This window comes from Notolepis coatsorum, assembly GCF_963971535.1.
Source record: "Notolepis coatsorum genome assembly, chromosome: 18".
NCBI classification, from domain to species: Eukaryota; Metazoa; Chordata; class Actinopteri; order Aulopiformes; family Paralepididae; genus Notolepis; species Notolepis coatsorum.
The window spans coordinates 33,034,135-33,051,370 of record NC_140182.1 but is presented as its reverse complement, the minus strand read 5'-3'; the positions used below and the strand labels follow the sequence as shown (position 1 = coordinate 33,051,370).

The 17,236-nt window shown below is 43.8% G+C and overlaps 1 protein-coding gene across 2 annotated transcripts in view; it reads right to left on the bottom strand.

The window, feature by feature from the left end:
• Positions 1-322: 322 nt before the first annotated feature.
• mlycd (malonyl-CoA decarboxylase) overlaps positions 323-17,236 on the bottom strand; it is a 31,745-nt gene continuing 14,831 nt past the window's right edge. The window contains exons 2-5 of one of the 2 annotated variants that reach the window (XM_084334658.1): positions 15,514-15,626; positions 13,973-14,129; positions 10,709-10,861; positions 323-1,633 (exon numbers count right to left, since the gene is read on the bottom strand). In XM_084334658.1, coding sequence (XP_084190784.1) covers positions 1,088-1,633; positions 10,709-10,861; positions 13,973-14,129; positions 15,514-15,626 — 969 coding nt within the window. In that variant the 3' untranslated portion in view covers positions 323-1,087. The remainder of the gene's footprint in view (positions 1,634-10,708; positions 10,862-13,972; positions 14,130-15,513; positions 15,627-17,236) is intronic. The other variant, XM_084334659.1, reaches the window with a different exon arrangement.

Genomic DNA, 17,236 nt, shown 5'->3' with positions numbered 1-17,236 from the left:
CACACACACACACACACACACACACACACACACACACACACACACACACACAAATCAATCAAACCGACTCGCTCCTCGAACCGCAGGGAGACAGATCAGGCAAATGAAAGAATCAAAACATGGTTTATTCCAGTAGCCGCTCCTGCCCCTGCCATCGCACACACACACAGGCGTCGCCGGGCAAGAACACGCCGGCTGCCTGAGAGACGCCTCGCGCTTCATTAGCTACAGTAGTCTCAGACCGGGAGGGGGGGGGGGGGGGGGGGGGGGGGGCGGGGGGATATGACACACAATAGCAAACAGCCCGGGTCAGGAACGCAAGCCAGGCAAAACACAAAACGCACTACTGCGGGCTGGGCGATTCATCCAAATAAAATCGCAATCTCGATTCATAGACCTATGCAAGCTCATTAAAAAATAAATATTATATATATATATATATTCATTTTTTTTTTTTTACTTTTTACTTAACCTTTTTAAATGATGACGATTCTGACTCGAGTTCTTTTGTATGTTACAAGATACTTTTAAGTTGAACTCAAGCACTTTCATATATGTTATGTTTAAGTCATCATCAAGCACTTTGATATAAATGATTTTATAGAAAAAATAAGAATCGTGTGAGAGAATCGTGATCTCAATTCTTAGAGAAAAAAACATGATTCACATTTGAGCAAGAATCACCCAGCCAGTGCCTATACAGCAGCCTCCTCTCCTCTTTCAAACCACAGACACTAGATTTGACTATGAAGACATTACAGCGAGAGAGAGATCACACTGTGGTTTAGAACCAGCGGTTTAGAACCACATTTATAACCAAAATCACCCCCCAAAAAAAAGGTATCTGATAAATTAATAATACAAAATGATCAGTCGAACGGGTATCATTGATACGTTTAACCTGCAGCACGGGAGAGGAGGGGCTTGTGAGTGTAGTATGTGTGTGTGAGTACATATACATGTCTTCTGTGAAAGGTTTTGAGTGTTTTTGTGTGTGTGTGTGTGTGTGTGTGCATGTGTGTGGGTGTGTGAATACAAGTCCATCTAGGCACAAGCCCCACTCCCCCCGTAGGGCCTTTCCCCATCATCAGAGTTTGCTGTTCTGCTGGAACTGCGACACCAGTCCAAGCACCTGCTCCGAGGCCGAGATGACCTTATTCTGCATGTAGAGGGCGCTGTTCTTCGGCGTCTCGTTCAGGAAGTAGCGATAGTTCACCATGATGCCGCAGGAGTTGGCCATGCCCCTCGGGCTGGTGTCGGCGTGCCAATTGAGGCGCCACATGGTGGCGCCGTTCTGCAGGTGGAAGTTGCCGACCGGGTTGAGGGCGTAGCCCCGCCTCTTCTCCCCGTACAGGTACCAGGCGCACAGGCGCATCAGCACGGGCTCCAGAACGCGGACCAGCCGCTCCGAGCGCACCCACTCGCTGGTGCCGGTCAGCTTGCGCAGGGCGTCCAGGGCCGGGCCGCCGGGGGCCGAGTCGGTGGCCCGCTCCACCTCCTGCCACTCCTGCTCGGAGAGGAGCTCAGAGCCGCGGCCCTCCTTCCGGCGCTGGCTGAGGAGGCCCTGGAGCCAGGAGGAGAAGCCGGGGATGGGAGACAGGCTGGAGAACTGGGCCATGTGGGGGAACTCACCCTGGGGGACAGAGGGGAGAGAGGGGGGAGGAGGGCAGAGAACATTGAAATCAATACAAATACATTATTCTTTTAGATGCATACAGAGGAAGTCAGTATCTTCTAGCCTCGGTCCTGTAAAGAGAAGAAAACCTGGAAAGAAAGCAGAGAGAAATAATGTTTGTGTGAGAGAAGGAGAACGATATATGGGGGGGAGAGAGAGCTAGAGAGAGAGAGAGAGAGAGCAAGTGAGCAGACAGAGGGATAAGAAGAGATAGAGATAGGAAATAACCCCTCTCATGTGATCAGAGGTCTCTGCTTGCCAGTCGACATGCTATATTTAGGATATCAGCCAAGACCCATACCCTCCTAGGACTGTAAAGGGGGAAATGAACAATCAAGCTAAATAAGCAGGAGATCGAAACACTCCAAAACGCCCAATGATTGCACTCCACCAGCAGCACATAATGATCCAAGAGGGAATTTGGGTTGAACAGACGGCAAAGTGGCAAATCACACCCATTGTTTGACTGCCATACTGATGGAGACGGATAACCCGTCCCACCCCTCCTCCCTCTTCCTCTGGTCCCTCCTCTTTTTCCTCTACTCTACTCTACAGCAGCTCACCATGGGCCTGGGTGGAAGAATCGGCATGCGCACCCAGCACCCCTCCTCCCCTACTCACACCAACCTCCAATCCCCACGTAAAATTACTGGAAGGTATCAAATAACATTTTGTGAATAATGAGTACCGATTTTACACTAATTAAAATACTAATTCTAAATCAGGTAATTGTGATGATTTTAATGCAGGTCCTTCTGAATGATGTCTCTAAAACAGTGCCGTAACACACAAAACCTTTATGTGCACAATCCACTGGTGATGATAGAAGTGTTGATGGTGTTAATGTCAGTCATTTTATGTAGTGTGTGGGCACTATTCACTTTTGGGAGGGGCCCCTCACTTGATCTCCGTCCTGTCGCTCTACCCTGTCTGGGCCAATAAGCTACAGATGAGTGGAGAGAGAGATTATAAATAATGCAGGACTTTTTGGAGAAGCCTTTATTTGGCATGCAGTGACACACATGCGATGGGCGGCACACACACATGCAATTGTTGGGTCGCCGATGCGATTGAGTCTCTGTGCTTGACCCATTTACAATCTCTCAACAATACAATTGAGAGAGAGAGAGAGAGAGGGGGATAGATAGATAGAGTGAGAGAGATAGAGAGAGCGAGAGAGAGCAAGAGGCCATCCTTCTGTCTATCTCTCTTTCTATTTTTAGGACTTGCTTTGTACCCTTCAAGTTTCAAGTTTCAAGTTTCTAGTTTCTTTAATAGTTGTCATACAGAAGTACAGAATACTTTTGTACAAAATGCTTCTTACTGTTGCGCTCCAGAGACTGTGCATGACAAGATAAGTATGAAATAAAGACATAGTAAAAATTAGAAGTCATTTGTTCTCAACCTGGAGGGAGGTAAATGTACATGGTAAACGCGTGAATTTAAGTGGACTTTGCCTGTTTAGAACTGTTTCACAGCGGCCATCTTGACACACGCCATAGCAGGGTAAACACAGGCATCATTTATAAAATAAAATAAAAATAAAAACGTAGTTACAGCTCTATTCCAGGACCCTGACCCGGTGCATGCTGGCTCACTGGAATGACTCTGGCACACGCAAATGGAACAGAACCCTAATTACTGTTATTAGTTACACCTAAGTTTACCCTGCCAAGTATGTCAAAATGGCTGCTGTGAAACGGTGTATTACAAGGCTAGGAGTGAGCTGCAGGTGTGAAGATACGTGTTGTTGTTTCACAGCTAGGCGGGTGAAAGGAGAGTAAGACCTTTTGACCCTTTTTTGCTTTGTGTTGCTTTCTGTTTTGAAGTGCTCATTTGTATATGATACGACGTGTTCTATTGGTGTTTTTATATCCGTGTTTTTTTTATGTTGAAGGGAGAAGCCTTGCTCTATATTGGTGCAACAAAGGGAACTCAAAACTCTCAATTTACCTGCCTATGTAGCACTCACTTCAATGCTCTTTCTTCTATCATCTTTCCTTCTCTCTCTCTAGGCCTGCCCTGTTCTACCCTTCCTTTAGCACCTGCTCACTCTTTCACCCTCTGGCTCCCTTTCACGCCGAGTGCCTTCATCTCTCCCTTCCTTAATTTTCTTTTCCTTTCCTATCCTCTCTCCCTCTAGGAATGGGTGGCTCAGAGGATGAGGTTAGCAGGGCTGCTTCACATTCATCAGCTCAATTATCTGATATAAAAGGCTCAGTCATCTGTGTGTGTGTGAGAGAGAGAGAGGTGTGTTAGGAGGGAAAGAGAGAGACCCAGGTATGTGAAAGAGGTAACACTCTTTCAGCTCTCTCTCTCTTGCTCTCTCTCTAGTATATAGTAGCACTATGGCACCAATACATTGCAAGGAGAGAGATAGAAAGAGAGAGAGAAAGAGAGGTAGAGAGAGAAAGGGAGAGAGAGGCAGAGAGAGAGAGCTAGAGAGAGAAAGGGAGAGAGAGAGAGACAGAGATGAGGAGCGGATGAAAGCGAGGAAGAGGGGGGGGGGCGAGCAATAGAAGCCAGAAGACGACCCCGGAGACCAATCCTGAAAGACAAGCGGAACCTCCGCCATCCTCCTCCATTCCTAAATCATTCGTCTAACCTTTTCTTTTCCTCTCTCATCATCTATCCATCACGGTAGTGGTCCCCGGGTGGCCGGGCCGCTCCCCGCCTCGCCGTAACGCTCCCCGACCTCACCGTAACGCAGGGGATAAACTGTCAGGGAGCAGTGGTCCGGCGCTCTGCACGCCTCCCAGCGGAGCCGCATCGGGGAGTTTGGTGAACGGACCGCGGAGACATCGTTCATCATTACAACCTCACTGTGTTCATTACTTTGTTTATATCGGTTATAGAGTATATATCTGTTAACCCATTTACATCTTCCATCTCTCGCTCTCTCTCTTTACGACCTCACTGTGTTCATTACTTTGTTTATATCGGTTATAGAGTATATATCTGTTATCCATTTACATCCTCTCTCTCTCTACCTCACTGTGTTCATTACTTTGTTTATATCGGTTATAGAGTATATATCTGTCATCCATTTACATCCTCTCTCTCTCTCTCTACCTCACTGTGTTCATTACTTTGTTTATATCGGTTATAGAGTATATATCTGTTATCCATTTACATCCTCTCTCTCTCTCTCTACCTCACTGTGTTCATTACTTTGTTTATATCGGTTATAGAGTATATATCTGTTAACCCATTTCCATCTTCCATCTCTCTCTCTCTCTCTCTTTACGACCTCACTGTGTTCATTACTTTGTTTATATCGGTTATAGAGTATATATCTGTTAACCCATTTACATCTTCCATCTCTCGCTCTCTCTCTTTACGACCTCACTGTGTTCATTACTTTGTTTATATCGGTTATAGAGTATATATCTGTTATCCATTTACATCCTCTCTCTCTCTACCTCACTGTGTTCATTACTTTGTTTATATCGGTTATAGAGTATATATCTGTCATCCATTTACATCCTCTCTCTCTCTCTCTACCTCACTGTGTTCATTACTTTGTTTATATCGGTTATAGAGTATATATCTGTTATCCATTTACATCCTCTCTCTCTCTCTCTCTCTACCTCACTGTGTTCATTACTTTGTTTATATCGGTTATAGAGTATATATATGTTAACCCATTTCCATCTTCCATCTCTCTCTCTCTCTCTCTCTTTACGACCTCACTGTGTTCATTACTTTGTTTATATCGGTTATAGAGTATATATCTGTTAACCCATTTACATCTTCCATCTCTCGCTCTCTCTCTTTACGACCTCACTGTGTTCATTACTTTGTTTATATCGGTTATAGAGTATATATCTGTTATCCATTTACATCCTCTCTCTCTCTACCTCACTGTGTTCATTACTTTGTTTATATCGGTTATAGAGTATATATCTGTCATCCATTTACATCCTCTCTCTCTCTCTCTACCTCACTGTGTTCATTACTTTGTTTATATCGGTTATAGAGTATATATCTGTTATCCATTTACATCCTCTCTCTCTCTCTACCTCACTGTGTTCATTACTTTGTTTATATCGGTTATAGAGTATATATCTGTTAACCCATTTCCATCTTCCATCTCTCTCTCTCTCTCTCTTTACGACCTCACTGTGTTCATTACTTTGTTTATATCGGTTATAGAGTATATCCGTTATCCATTTACATCCTCTCTCTCTACCTCACTGTGTACATTACTTTGTTTATATCGGTTATAGAGCTTATGTCGGTTATCCATTTACATCTTCTATATCTCCCCCCCCCCCTCTTGCAATGTCTTAGTGAGAGAGTCTCTCTCTCTCTCTCCCTCTGTCTCTCTCTTATTTTTTGGCTGATTGATCGATTCCCTCTATATCCTTTCATCTACAAAGTCCTCAATGGTCTCGCTCCGGCCTACATTGAGGAACTCTTGGTCCAACACATCAGCTCCAGGTCCCTCAGATCAAATTACCAACTGTGTCTGAGGGTCCCGTGGGCCAGACTGGTGACAAAGGGTTTCCGGGCCTTTGCAGTGATGGCGCCGACACTGTGGAATAAGCTCCCTCTCAAGATCAAGTCTGCCAACACCGTACAGACATTCAAGGCCTTGCTTAAAACCCACCTTTTCGCTCTGGATGATCACTGAGTTACTTTGCTGTTGTGTTGTGTCTGGGGTGTTCTTATGTTCTTTGTCCGTCCATCTGCCTGGTTCCCTGTTTTCTTTGTCCCGTCCATTTATTCGTATTCTTTTTTTCCCCGGGCTGCGCCCCGGACCGATGTAAAAATTGGCTGGGGGGCGCATTATAAATGCAAATATCATATCACATCATCCTTAATCTCCCATGTTTATTAGGATCTCTCTTTTCTCTTTCTTCCCGTTTATACCTTTAATTGTAGTATTCAGCATGTCTATTTCTTTCATCCTATTTCTATGTTTGCCTTTGACCGTTCTCTTCCAACAATCCCCCCCCCCCCCCCCCCCGTGGCAACACTACCCCCCCCTCCCCCCCCCCCCCCACCCTCTGGAGATAATATAAGTGTTCTCCTGTCTCTTGTGAACAGCATTGCTATGAGTATATAACGGGTCATAAGTGGAAACATAACAAGGGCAATTTCTATTATTGTCCTGTCAGTAGGTTAATGGCTGCTTTCCCTCGATAAGTGGGACTTTAACAAGGACCAAAGGAGGCAAGTGAATAGTTTCCCCTCTGTATGTTGAAATATAATAAGCGGTATGTTGGGCGGGTAAGATGTTTTGTTAGCCCTAGGCCTGCACTATATGAACATAATGTCATACTGCAATTATTCGGACAGATATTGCGGTTGTGATATGATTTGCAGTAGAACATTTCAATTTTAGTGTTAAGTCTAGACTTCTCTTTTGATGTGGTTTATAGGGGACATATTGGGCAAAGTGGGTTTTGCCTGCGGTCTTTGTATGGATTTGACCGTTGGTCTGTTATTTAGGTGCCGGGGGGGGGGGGGGGGGGAAATTACATAGATGCTCATTTCATTTATTTGTTTATTTGGAAGGGACAACATGTATTAATGGACACTACATATAATGCACTGTAAATACACAGGATTTGGCTATTTCATCCTCAGTCTCCTTGCCGTTTGGCCATGGTTTCAAGTTTTCAGGTTAACGAGTCATAAACAAGCTACTCACAAGTATTGCCCGTTGTGACGTCACAGGAGGGACACACGCAATACATCAACTTCAATTAATCAATTTGCTTTTGGGAGCCAGGAACACCGCTTACCTAATGTACTGCCTGGTTTGTAAATGCTTGTACTCCTTGGTGTGCGGCAGCCAGGCAGGCAGGGAGGGACATAATTCATTTAAGATTTGGTGTTTGTTGCAAACGCCGAACACAACATGCTCAGCATAAGAGAAGAGTGCTTACAAATAAATCATTCAAATTGGATTTTGACTAGTTTCTTTATGAAAGAAACGCAAAAACAGAAGCAATATAAAATAGTTGAAAAGATACACAATATGTTCCCTTTAAAACACAGAGTAGCCCAGGTACTGTAGCTCAGGCACGATGCCTAAAGACACTTTAACTGCTTCTGTGTGACCCATTGTCACCTAGCTCCATTATATTTATATTTGTAAATACTACTGGATCCTACACTGTGAGCGGAATGTGCAATAATGTCAACATTACTCACTTGTATATATATTCTACGATTAAAAAATAATAAAAACATCCCTATTTTAGCATTCGCTTGTATTTAAGTTGCTAATTTTTGTTAAGTATTGTGTGATCTGTGTGAAGGGCGGACTAGCAAACTAATATTTTGATTGTACGGCAAACTGTCTGTTTAACTGTGCACATCACAATAAATAATCTTGAATCTTGAATAATGTCCTCATAAATACTATTCAGTCTGACTAGGACACTAATTGATTGCATTTATTCAACTTTATTTTTCTAAATAAAGTGCATAACCCTATTGCAGCCTTTATGTTGTTTTGTTTTAATTGAATTGTGCAGCCCACTGATAATTACACTTTTATTATGTTTCATGCTCTTCACAATATCCCTGTATTTATTCTCATCTTTGTTTAAGTAAAGCACTTTGATTGCCTCAGTCTGTGAAATGTGCTGTATAAATATAAATGCCTTACCTCGTTCCCTCAATAGAGAGGGCTCAGCCTCTCACTCACTGTGTTTTCAGTATCGCAGTCGACGCACTGCACACTCTATCACATATACAACCATCAGAGATGAAGAGAGAGAGAGAGCTAGAGAGAGAGAGATAGAGAGAGGAAGATGGAGAGAGGAGAGAGAGAGAAAGAGAACGAGAGAGAGAACGAGAGAGAGGAATAGAGACAGAGAGAGAGGAAGAGAGAGATAGAGGGAGAGAGAGAGGAAGAGAGAGGGAGAGGAAGAGAGAGAGAGGAAGAGAGAGAGGAAGAGAGAGATATATAGGGAGAGAGAGAGGAAGAGAGAGGGCTCAGCCTCTCACTCACTGTGTTTTCAGTATCGCAGTCGACGCACTGCACACTCTTTCATCAAATATACAACCATCAGAGATGAAGAGAGAGAGGAATAGAGAGAGAGAGCTAGAGAGAGGAAGATGGAGAGAGGAGAGAGAGAGAGAAAGAGAGAAAGAGAACGAGAGAGACAGAGAGAGAGGAAGAGAGAGATAGAGGGAGCGAGAGATAGAGGGAGAGAGAGAGGAAGAGGAAGAGAGAGAGAGGGAGAGAGAGAGATAGAGGGAGAGAGAGAGGAAGAGAGAGAGAGGAAGAGAGAGAGCGGGAGAGAGAGATATAGGAAGAGAGAGAGAGGAAGAGAGAGAGAGCGGGAGAGAGAGAGAGAGGAAGAGAGAGAGAGGAAGAGAGAGAGAGCGGGAGAGAGAGAGGGCTCAGCCTCTCACTCACTGTTTTCAGTATCACAGTCGACGCACAACGTTACTCTTTCATCACATACACATATGTCCGTCATGCTGGCAAACCTGCGCGCAGAGGGTTAACCCTATAACCCCCGAGCTAAACACAACCACGGACTGCAGCTGCCCCCCCCCCTCCTCCTCCGCATCGACCACACCGCCCCTGTTCTCTGTCAAATCGAGATTCAACAAATGGGATGCATTTAATAATTTACGATTATTACAACAAGTGGGATGAAATCTCCCTTCCTCCCCATCTCAAGCAAACAATCCCCTCCTCTCTCAAACAAACGAGACAGACCGACGGCTCTCTCTCCACGCGCGGATGATATGTTTCTTCGTCGTACCAAACCCATTCGTCAAGCCGAAGTCGAGCGGTAATATCTGGAGAGCTTCCTTTATATCACCGTCAGTAAAGATGGCGATAAATAAGAGGCCTCTCCTGGAGACCGCAAAGTCCCCGCGGTGTAAACAACGTAAGAACCCGGCAGCCACCCCCCCCCCCCCCCGACAGTGTGTTTCCCTGTGAGGAGACACCGCAGAGAGCCTCTTCACAGCCTGTCAGGTGGAGACACCGCAAAGAGCCTCTTCTTCACAGCCTGTCAGGTGGAGTGACTCTTGATGTTCCTGTGAATGCTGCAATCATTTAATAAGCGCTAGTCGGAGACAGTAGAGGACACTGCTCTGCTTACTGAGAGCAACACCTCCACCAACACTCTCTATTGACTCTATTGTGTGTGTGCGTGCGTGCGTGCGTGTGTACACGTGTGCGTGCGCGAATGAGTGAGAGAGACAGTGTGTGTGTGTGACAGAGATTGAGAGAGAAATTGTGTGTGTGTGTGTGTGTGCAGTGGTGTGCACAGATAGGGCCGAAGGAGAGCTTTTTTTTTTTTTTATATGAAGATGGAAATGTATACATTTACATTTAGTAATTTAGCTTAACGCTTTTATCCAAAGTAGGGCTGACCCCCATTAGTCGATTAGTCGACTAATCGGTCGAAAGGAGCCAAAAACAGGCACAGAAAGAGGATTTCACCCATCTAATGAACACACTAGAGACAAATATCAAGATGTATCCATCAGTGGACCAATTACATGCTTTTGCAGAGGACAAGAAGCCTTCAGTTGACTCCTTCAGACATTAAGCACCCCCACAGCCCAAAGTGGAACGATAAAAAAAAAAATATATATATAATCATGGAGGATGAGGAGGTGTTTAGATACGAGCTCCACCAGGGGTGAATGACGGTCTCTCTCTCTCTCTCTAAAGATATACGGTTCTCTCTCTATAAAGATATACGGTTCTATCACATTTTGGTAGCTTGACCAAAGAAAGTCTTCACAGATATTTTTTTAATAGTTTTATCTTGAAGAAGGTAAAAAAGAAAAAAAATGTATGTATATTAGTTTAGCTATATTGGATGTGCAAACATTAAAGCTCAATATCTAAAAAACGCTCTGAACATAGATAGAAGCAGGGCTGTCCTCCCACTAGGCCAATCAGCCTCTGACCCTAGGGCCCCACCGTACTTCATAAGACCACCGAAATGTGAGGAACAAATTGTAAAGCGCTTTGGATAAAAGCGCTATATAAATACAGCCATTTATCATTTACCCACCCCTAGCACCCATCCCCCTACCCACCTGGAGCTCGCGGACCACTCTCTTGATGAGATAATTGCCCAGTTCCACGCCCTGCAGGCCAGCCTGGGTGGAGGAGATGGAGTAGAAGATGGCAGCATTGATCTTATTCACATCCTCCTCAGTTTCATGAGTGGTCGACTCACGGACGATACTCTAGGACGAAGAAAGAACACAATGTATGATCATCTAGCATCTTAGAAACATGACACCAACACAATGTATGATCATCTAGCATCTTAGAAACATGACACCAACACAAGGTATGATCATCTAGCATCTTAGAAACATGACACCAACACAATGTATGATCATCTAGCATCTTAGAAACATGACACCAACACAAGGTATGATCATCTAGCATCTTAGAAACATGACACCAACACAAGGTATGATCATCTAGCATCTTAGAAACATGACACAAACACAATGTATGATCATCTAGCATCTTAGAAACATGACACCAACACAATGTATGATCATCTAGCATCTTAGAAACATGACACCAACACAATGTATGATCATCTAGCATCTTAGAAACATGACACCAACACAATGTATGATCATCTAGCATCTTAGAAACATGACACCAACACAATGTATGATCATCTAGCATCTTAGAAACATGACACCAACACAATGTATGATCATCTAGAATCTTAGAAACATGACACCAACACAATGTATGATCATCTAGCATCTTAGAAACATGACACCAACACAATGTATGATCATCTAGCATCTTAGAAACATGACACCAACACAATGTATGATCATCTAGCATCTTAGAAACATGACACCAACACAATGTATGATCATCTAGCATCTTAGAAACATGACACCAACACAATGTATGATCATCTAGCATCTTAGAAACATGACACAAACACAATGTATGATCATCTAGCATCTTAGAAACATGACACCAACACAATGTATGATCATCTAGCATCTTAGAAACATGACACCAACACAATGTATGATCATCTAGCATCTTAGAAACATGACACCAACACAATGTATGATCATCTAGCATCTTAGAAACATGACACCAACACAATGTATGATCATCTAGAATCTTAGAAACATGACACCAACACAATGTATGATCATCTAGCATCTTAGAAACATGACACCAACACAATGTATGATCATCTAGCATCTTAGAAACATGACACCAACACAATGTATGATCATCTAGCATCTTAGAAACATGACACCAACACAATGTATGATCATCTAGCATCTTAGAAACATGACACCAACACAATGTATGATCATCTAGCATCTTAGAAACATGACACCAACACAATGTATGATCATCTAGCATCTTAGAAACATGACACAAACACAATGTATGATCATCTAGCATCTTAGAAACATGACACCAACACAATGTATGATCATCTAGCATCTTAGAAACATGACACCAACACAATGTATGATCATCTAGCATCTTAGAAACATGACACCAACACAATGTATGATCATCTAGCATCTTAGAAACATGACACCAACACAATGTATGATCATCTAGCATCTTAGAAACATGACACCAACACAATGTATGATCATCTAGCATCTTAGAAACATGACACCAACACAATGTATGATCATCTAGCATCTTAGAAACATGACACCAACACAATGTATGATCATCTAGCATGGGTCCCGGTCTGGTCTTCTGAATCTCCTGTTTGACCAACCAACTATGACCAGAGAGTTATTCCCCTGGTACATCCACCACAATACCTTTCTCAATACAGGTATTTTTTAATACAGGTATTTTTCCATGTAATCAACATTCATCGCTCCATGTACACAGGTTTCTCTGCATCATCATAACAGAGACAGTGTCTTGTCCCCCCATTACGATCCCGCATGAGCTGCTTGCCAACAACGTTTCTTCCCCCTGGCTGTGTGCGCCTAGTGTTGGTAAACAAGAAAGGAAGGTCTATTATAGGTCTATACATAATTTATAATTGCTTCACGACTAATAGACCTTTCCACACATTCCACAGCAGACGTTTTGCTCGCGGCTTTGTTCAGCGCTACGCATGAACACAAAATGAGAAAAAAGAAAATTAAATAAACACTACATTTCCAAACTGACAAAAAACACCACCACTTCTTTTTTTATTGATTAGCGTAGGCGAATATATTGTGTAATGTGGACTATCGTGAATTTATAAAGCATGCTCATTTGTCTCCATTTTGGAAAACCAGTGACTATAACCCACTGGAAAGGTAAAGGTTAAGGTAAACTTTACTATCCCAAGTAGGGAAAATCGAATGGTCAAAGTGCAAAAGTAAACACAGTAAACAGACAAACAGTCACAGGAACAGATACAAATACAAATATACAATATGCAGTCCCCTAACATAATATAAAAAAAAACACAGAAATATATTGCACCATACCGATGATTGCACAAGGATTACCATTGCACATAGCCCGAGCCAAACTACCGACCCCATGCTGTTGTTCTGCCCCTCTTACTTAACGCTGATTGCTGAGGGAACAAAATATTTATACAAATATTTTATTAATAATTGTTATTGTTCTTTGCAGGAACCTTCCATTGCCCCGATAGCTTGGTTGGAACCTGTTGAGTAGTGGGTGAGTGGGGTAATTGAGGGTGAGTGGGGTCATCGAGGGTGAGTGGGGTCATCGAGGATGTGCTTGGTCTTACTAATGACGAGATCGTCACACGACTGAGAAAGCCATCGGTTGTGCATTCGAGAGGTCAGCGGCAGACGGTTGAAAGAGCAACTAATTGGAACCTTGGAGCAGAGCTCGCATTGCATAATAACTATTATAATTTTATGTCATTTTTACCCATTTCCTTCCAAATTTAGTCATGTCCAATTCCCCATGTGTCTCACAGTTCCCCGTCACTGTGCTGCCCTTTGCTGTCCTGGGGAGAGTGTCGATTACCACATGCCTCCTCTGACACACGTGGAGTCACCAGACACTTTCACTGGGAGAGCGCAACGCCTGCGGGGGAGAGCGCTATCTCCCCCCAGATCCCCTCCCTGCTGAACAGGCCAGTAGGAGGCACTATTGCCACGACTGGGACTTATACCCTCACCGGCGTCCCACCCGCCAACTGTGTTCGTACAGTAGGGACGCCTGGCCAAGCCGGGAAAGGCACCGGGAATTGAACCCCCGGGGTCTCTGCGGTGGTAGACGAGTGCCTCCTAGACACTATATACTCAGACGCCGACGCTGCATATTCTAACCAGCAACCGGTGGTAGTTGCTGACCTGTATGTTGTCGGCGATGTCTTCGGTGAGTGCCACGTGCAGCACCACCAGGGGCTCTCCTGGCATGGAGCCGTGGGTGAAGGCGTAGCAGCGGCGGTACGGCCCCACCCGCCGCTTTATGTCCGTCCAATTCCTCACCGGGTGCACCGCCTCATACCTGAGCAGATGCGCACACACACACACACACAGACACACACACAATTGGTACTTAGGCACACAGTGATGTCACGGTATGAGATGTTGATGGGTACAATTACAGTCCCGAGTAATTATCATGGTTTAACTGCGTTAGGATTATTATCCAGTCTTTTATTATTATAGAGGGGGGAAAGACACAAAACGATTTTATAATTGATTATAATTGATTGCTTTTTTTTTTTGGTCCTGCAGAAAAAGAAGTAGGCCTATTTAGCCTAAAAGTGAATTAAAATCTAAATTCTAAAGCAGAGCTTAGCCAAGAAAGGCGAAACAATATCATAGAATATTGGAGACAAAGATCCCACCGCTTCCAAAAAGGCTTCCAGTTAATTAACCGTGGCGTTAATAGTGAAATTGGTTAATTGCGACATCCTCATCATTAGGCACGTAGCAGTTCTACAGTCATTCACAGTTTACCGTATCTGACAAAAAAGTGAGATTTGACAACTTGAACAACTAGGCAACGCTCTAACCACAGGTGTGACACACAGGTGTGTTTACAGGAGGCTGATTACCACCGGGGCTGTTTCACAAGAAGAAAGGAAAGAAAAGTGGAGGTAGGGAAAGAGGGGGAGGACGGTAGAGATGGCAAGCAGGGTAGAGAGAGAAAGAAGAGAGAGAGAGAGAGAGAGAGAGAGAGAGAGAGATGCTGCTTCTACCTTCTACTAAAGAGACCATCATTTGAAGTATGGAGCGGATGGTTGATACATGGTCATTTCAAGCCCACATGTTTTGGTCATTTTGCTAGTTTAATTTCCCATCCAGGTCAGCAGACATTTCCCAAACATACATAAAAAACATTGGCCACTGAAGTATCATTTGTGTGTTTTCAAAACTGACAGTATATACACCATACTGCTGATGGCACAGCTAGCAAGTGGAAACAACTGAGTGAACGGTTTTCTTCTTCTGGTGTTACAGTCATTGTTTTTTTCTTCTGTTTTTAGTCACAGTTTTCTTCTTCTGGTGTTACAGTCACTGTTTTATTATTCTGGTGTTAGTCTGTGTCTGTAGTGCTTGGCAACACGAAGCAGGTTAGAATAGAAAGAAACACGGCAACATTATGGGAAATGCGCTTCTCAAGAGTCAGACGAGAAGATAGATACCAATTTTCAAGCTCACCAATTTTGTGCTAAGCAAGGCTAGCTCGCTGATGGATAACTTCCTACTGAACGCACAGAGAGGAAATTGATATCCATTTTCTTGTCCGACTCTGGAGGAGATGGTAAGTGCATTTTTCCCATAATGGCAGGGTGTTCCTTTAAAACGCAGAGACAATTCAAGAGAGTGAGAAAAACATGTTGTGAGTTAATAGAGGGTGCGAGATGGTGAGCCATTCTTACTCGCTGATTTTCTGCAGGATCTCGCATGGGGACTGCCAGGTGATTCTCTCCAGGCGAAGCAGGCCGACAGAAAACCACTCTGACAGCAGGCTCTTTAGAGTGCAGTTCAGGTCCTGAGAGAGAGAGAGAGAGAGAGAGAGAGAGAGAGAGAGAGAGAGACAGACCGACAGAGAAAAGAGGGGATAGAGAGGTGAAGAAGAAAGTTTGACATTAACCTCTACACCTGATAATAGGCGATTCACCAGATCTGTTAAACGGGAAATGGCTCTGGAGACAGTCGCATCTGGTGAGACGTTAGAAGGAATTCCAAGCTGAATCAGACAGGAGACTAAAATTATTCTGAAAAGGAAACGCAAGTACTACCAGGGGGGCTATGTAGATAATTTCTCAGCAAGAAAAATGCCTTTTTTTATTTAAATTGTATTTTGCTTAATGGTCCTTAATGTTGCTCTTGTTCAGAATAAAAAGTTTAACTGTATTATGAGGTATTGTTCAGGGATTAATGACCAGAGTGGGAATGACAAAAGGCTGCATAAATCAAAAGCATGGATATTGTCATTTGAATTACGATATCACCTCCTAGGCTAATCCCATATACAGGAAAGTGAATAATGACAACAGAGGGCTCACCACAGCATCAGACAGAGCCACATCAATGACAACACGTTTTCTTTGTTACAAGGCACAATCTAATTGTACTGTGTGTTCGCTAAGGTGGGGGAAGATTCATTTCTACATGAATGGAGATATATGCAGCTATAACATGGCGGGATGCGAGCGTGGCTCAAACCTCCAGGATAGTCTCTGCTCTCAGTCTCTGTTAAAAGACACACTGAAGCATAAGAGCTTTTTTAAGGGGAAACCTGTTGGCTCATTGGGCCAAAGCACACAATATGATGACATCTCAGGCTCACAGCCGGTGTTCAGTCGCATGTTTCTCTCCTCTCCATCCTCCCCGTCACAGCGAGTAGCCTCTACTATCCAACGTAGCAAACATGGCGTGAAATAAATCTCTCCAAAGAACTCCGCTTTTATATATGACGTGATGCACTGTAGATTAGGCTAGATGGCCACGTGTTTACAATCTCGTAACATTGCTTATTGCTTTCCCTACTATGGTAAACATTAGCTCAAGTGATTGACATTGGCGTTTATAAAAAGGTAGTGAAGTCTGCAGCCTGCGAGATGTTGCTCGTAGCTTCTTCGCAGCGTGGGGGGGGGGGGGGGGGGGTGTTGCGTTTCCCATGGACGCCTGTGAATGTTTTCATTACGTTTTATGAGCGGTGGCACTTTTTAGAAGCAGAGGAGGCACTTCAATAAACAACTTGCCATTTCGGAGCAGACTTGTCCAACTGCAAAGGTCACACTTCATTTAAAGCAAATCTCTTATGCGCACTCACACACAAACACACACACACACACACACACAAACACACAGTGACACAGACACCGTATGTATACTGTTCCATGGGGTGCCTTTATGGTAAATGATAAATAGACTGCATTTATATAGCGATGTTATCCAAATCGCTTTACAACGCATTCCTCACAATCACCCGTTCACTCACACATTCAACACATCCGATGGCGGAGGCGACCATGCAAAGGTGCCAATGCGCTCGTCTGGACCAGTTAACCTCTGAACAGGTCCTGCATTATTATTAGGGTAAGGTTACAGTAAGTGTCTTGCTCAAGGACACTTCCGACACACTGCCCGGGAGGA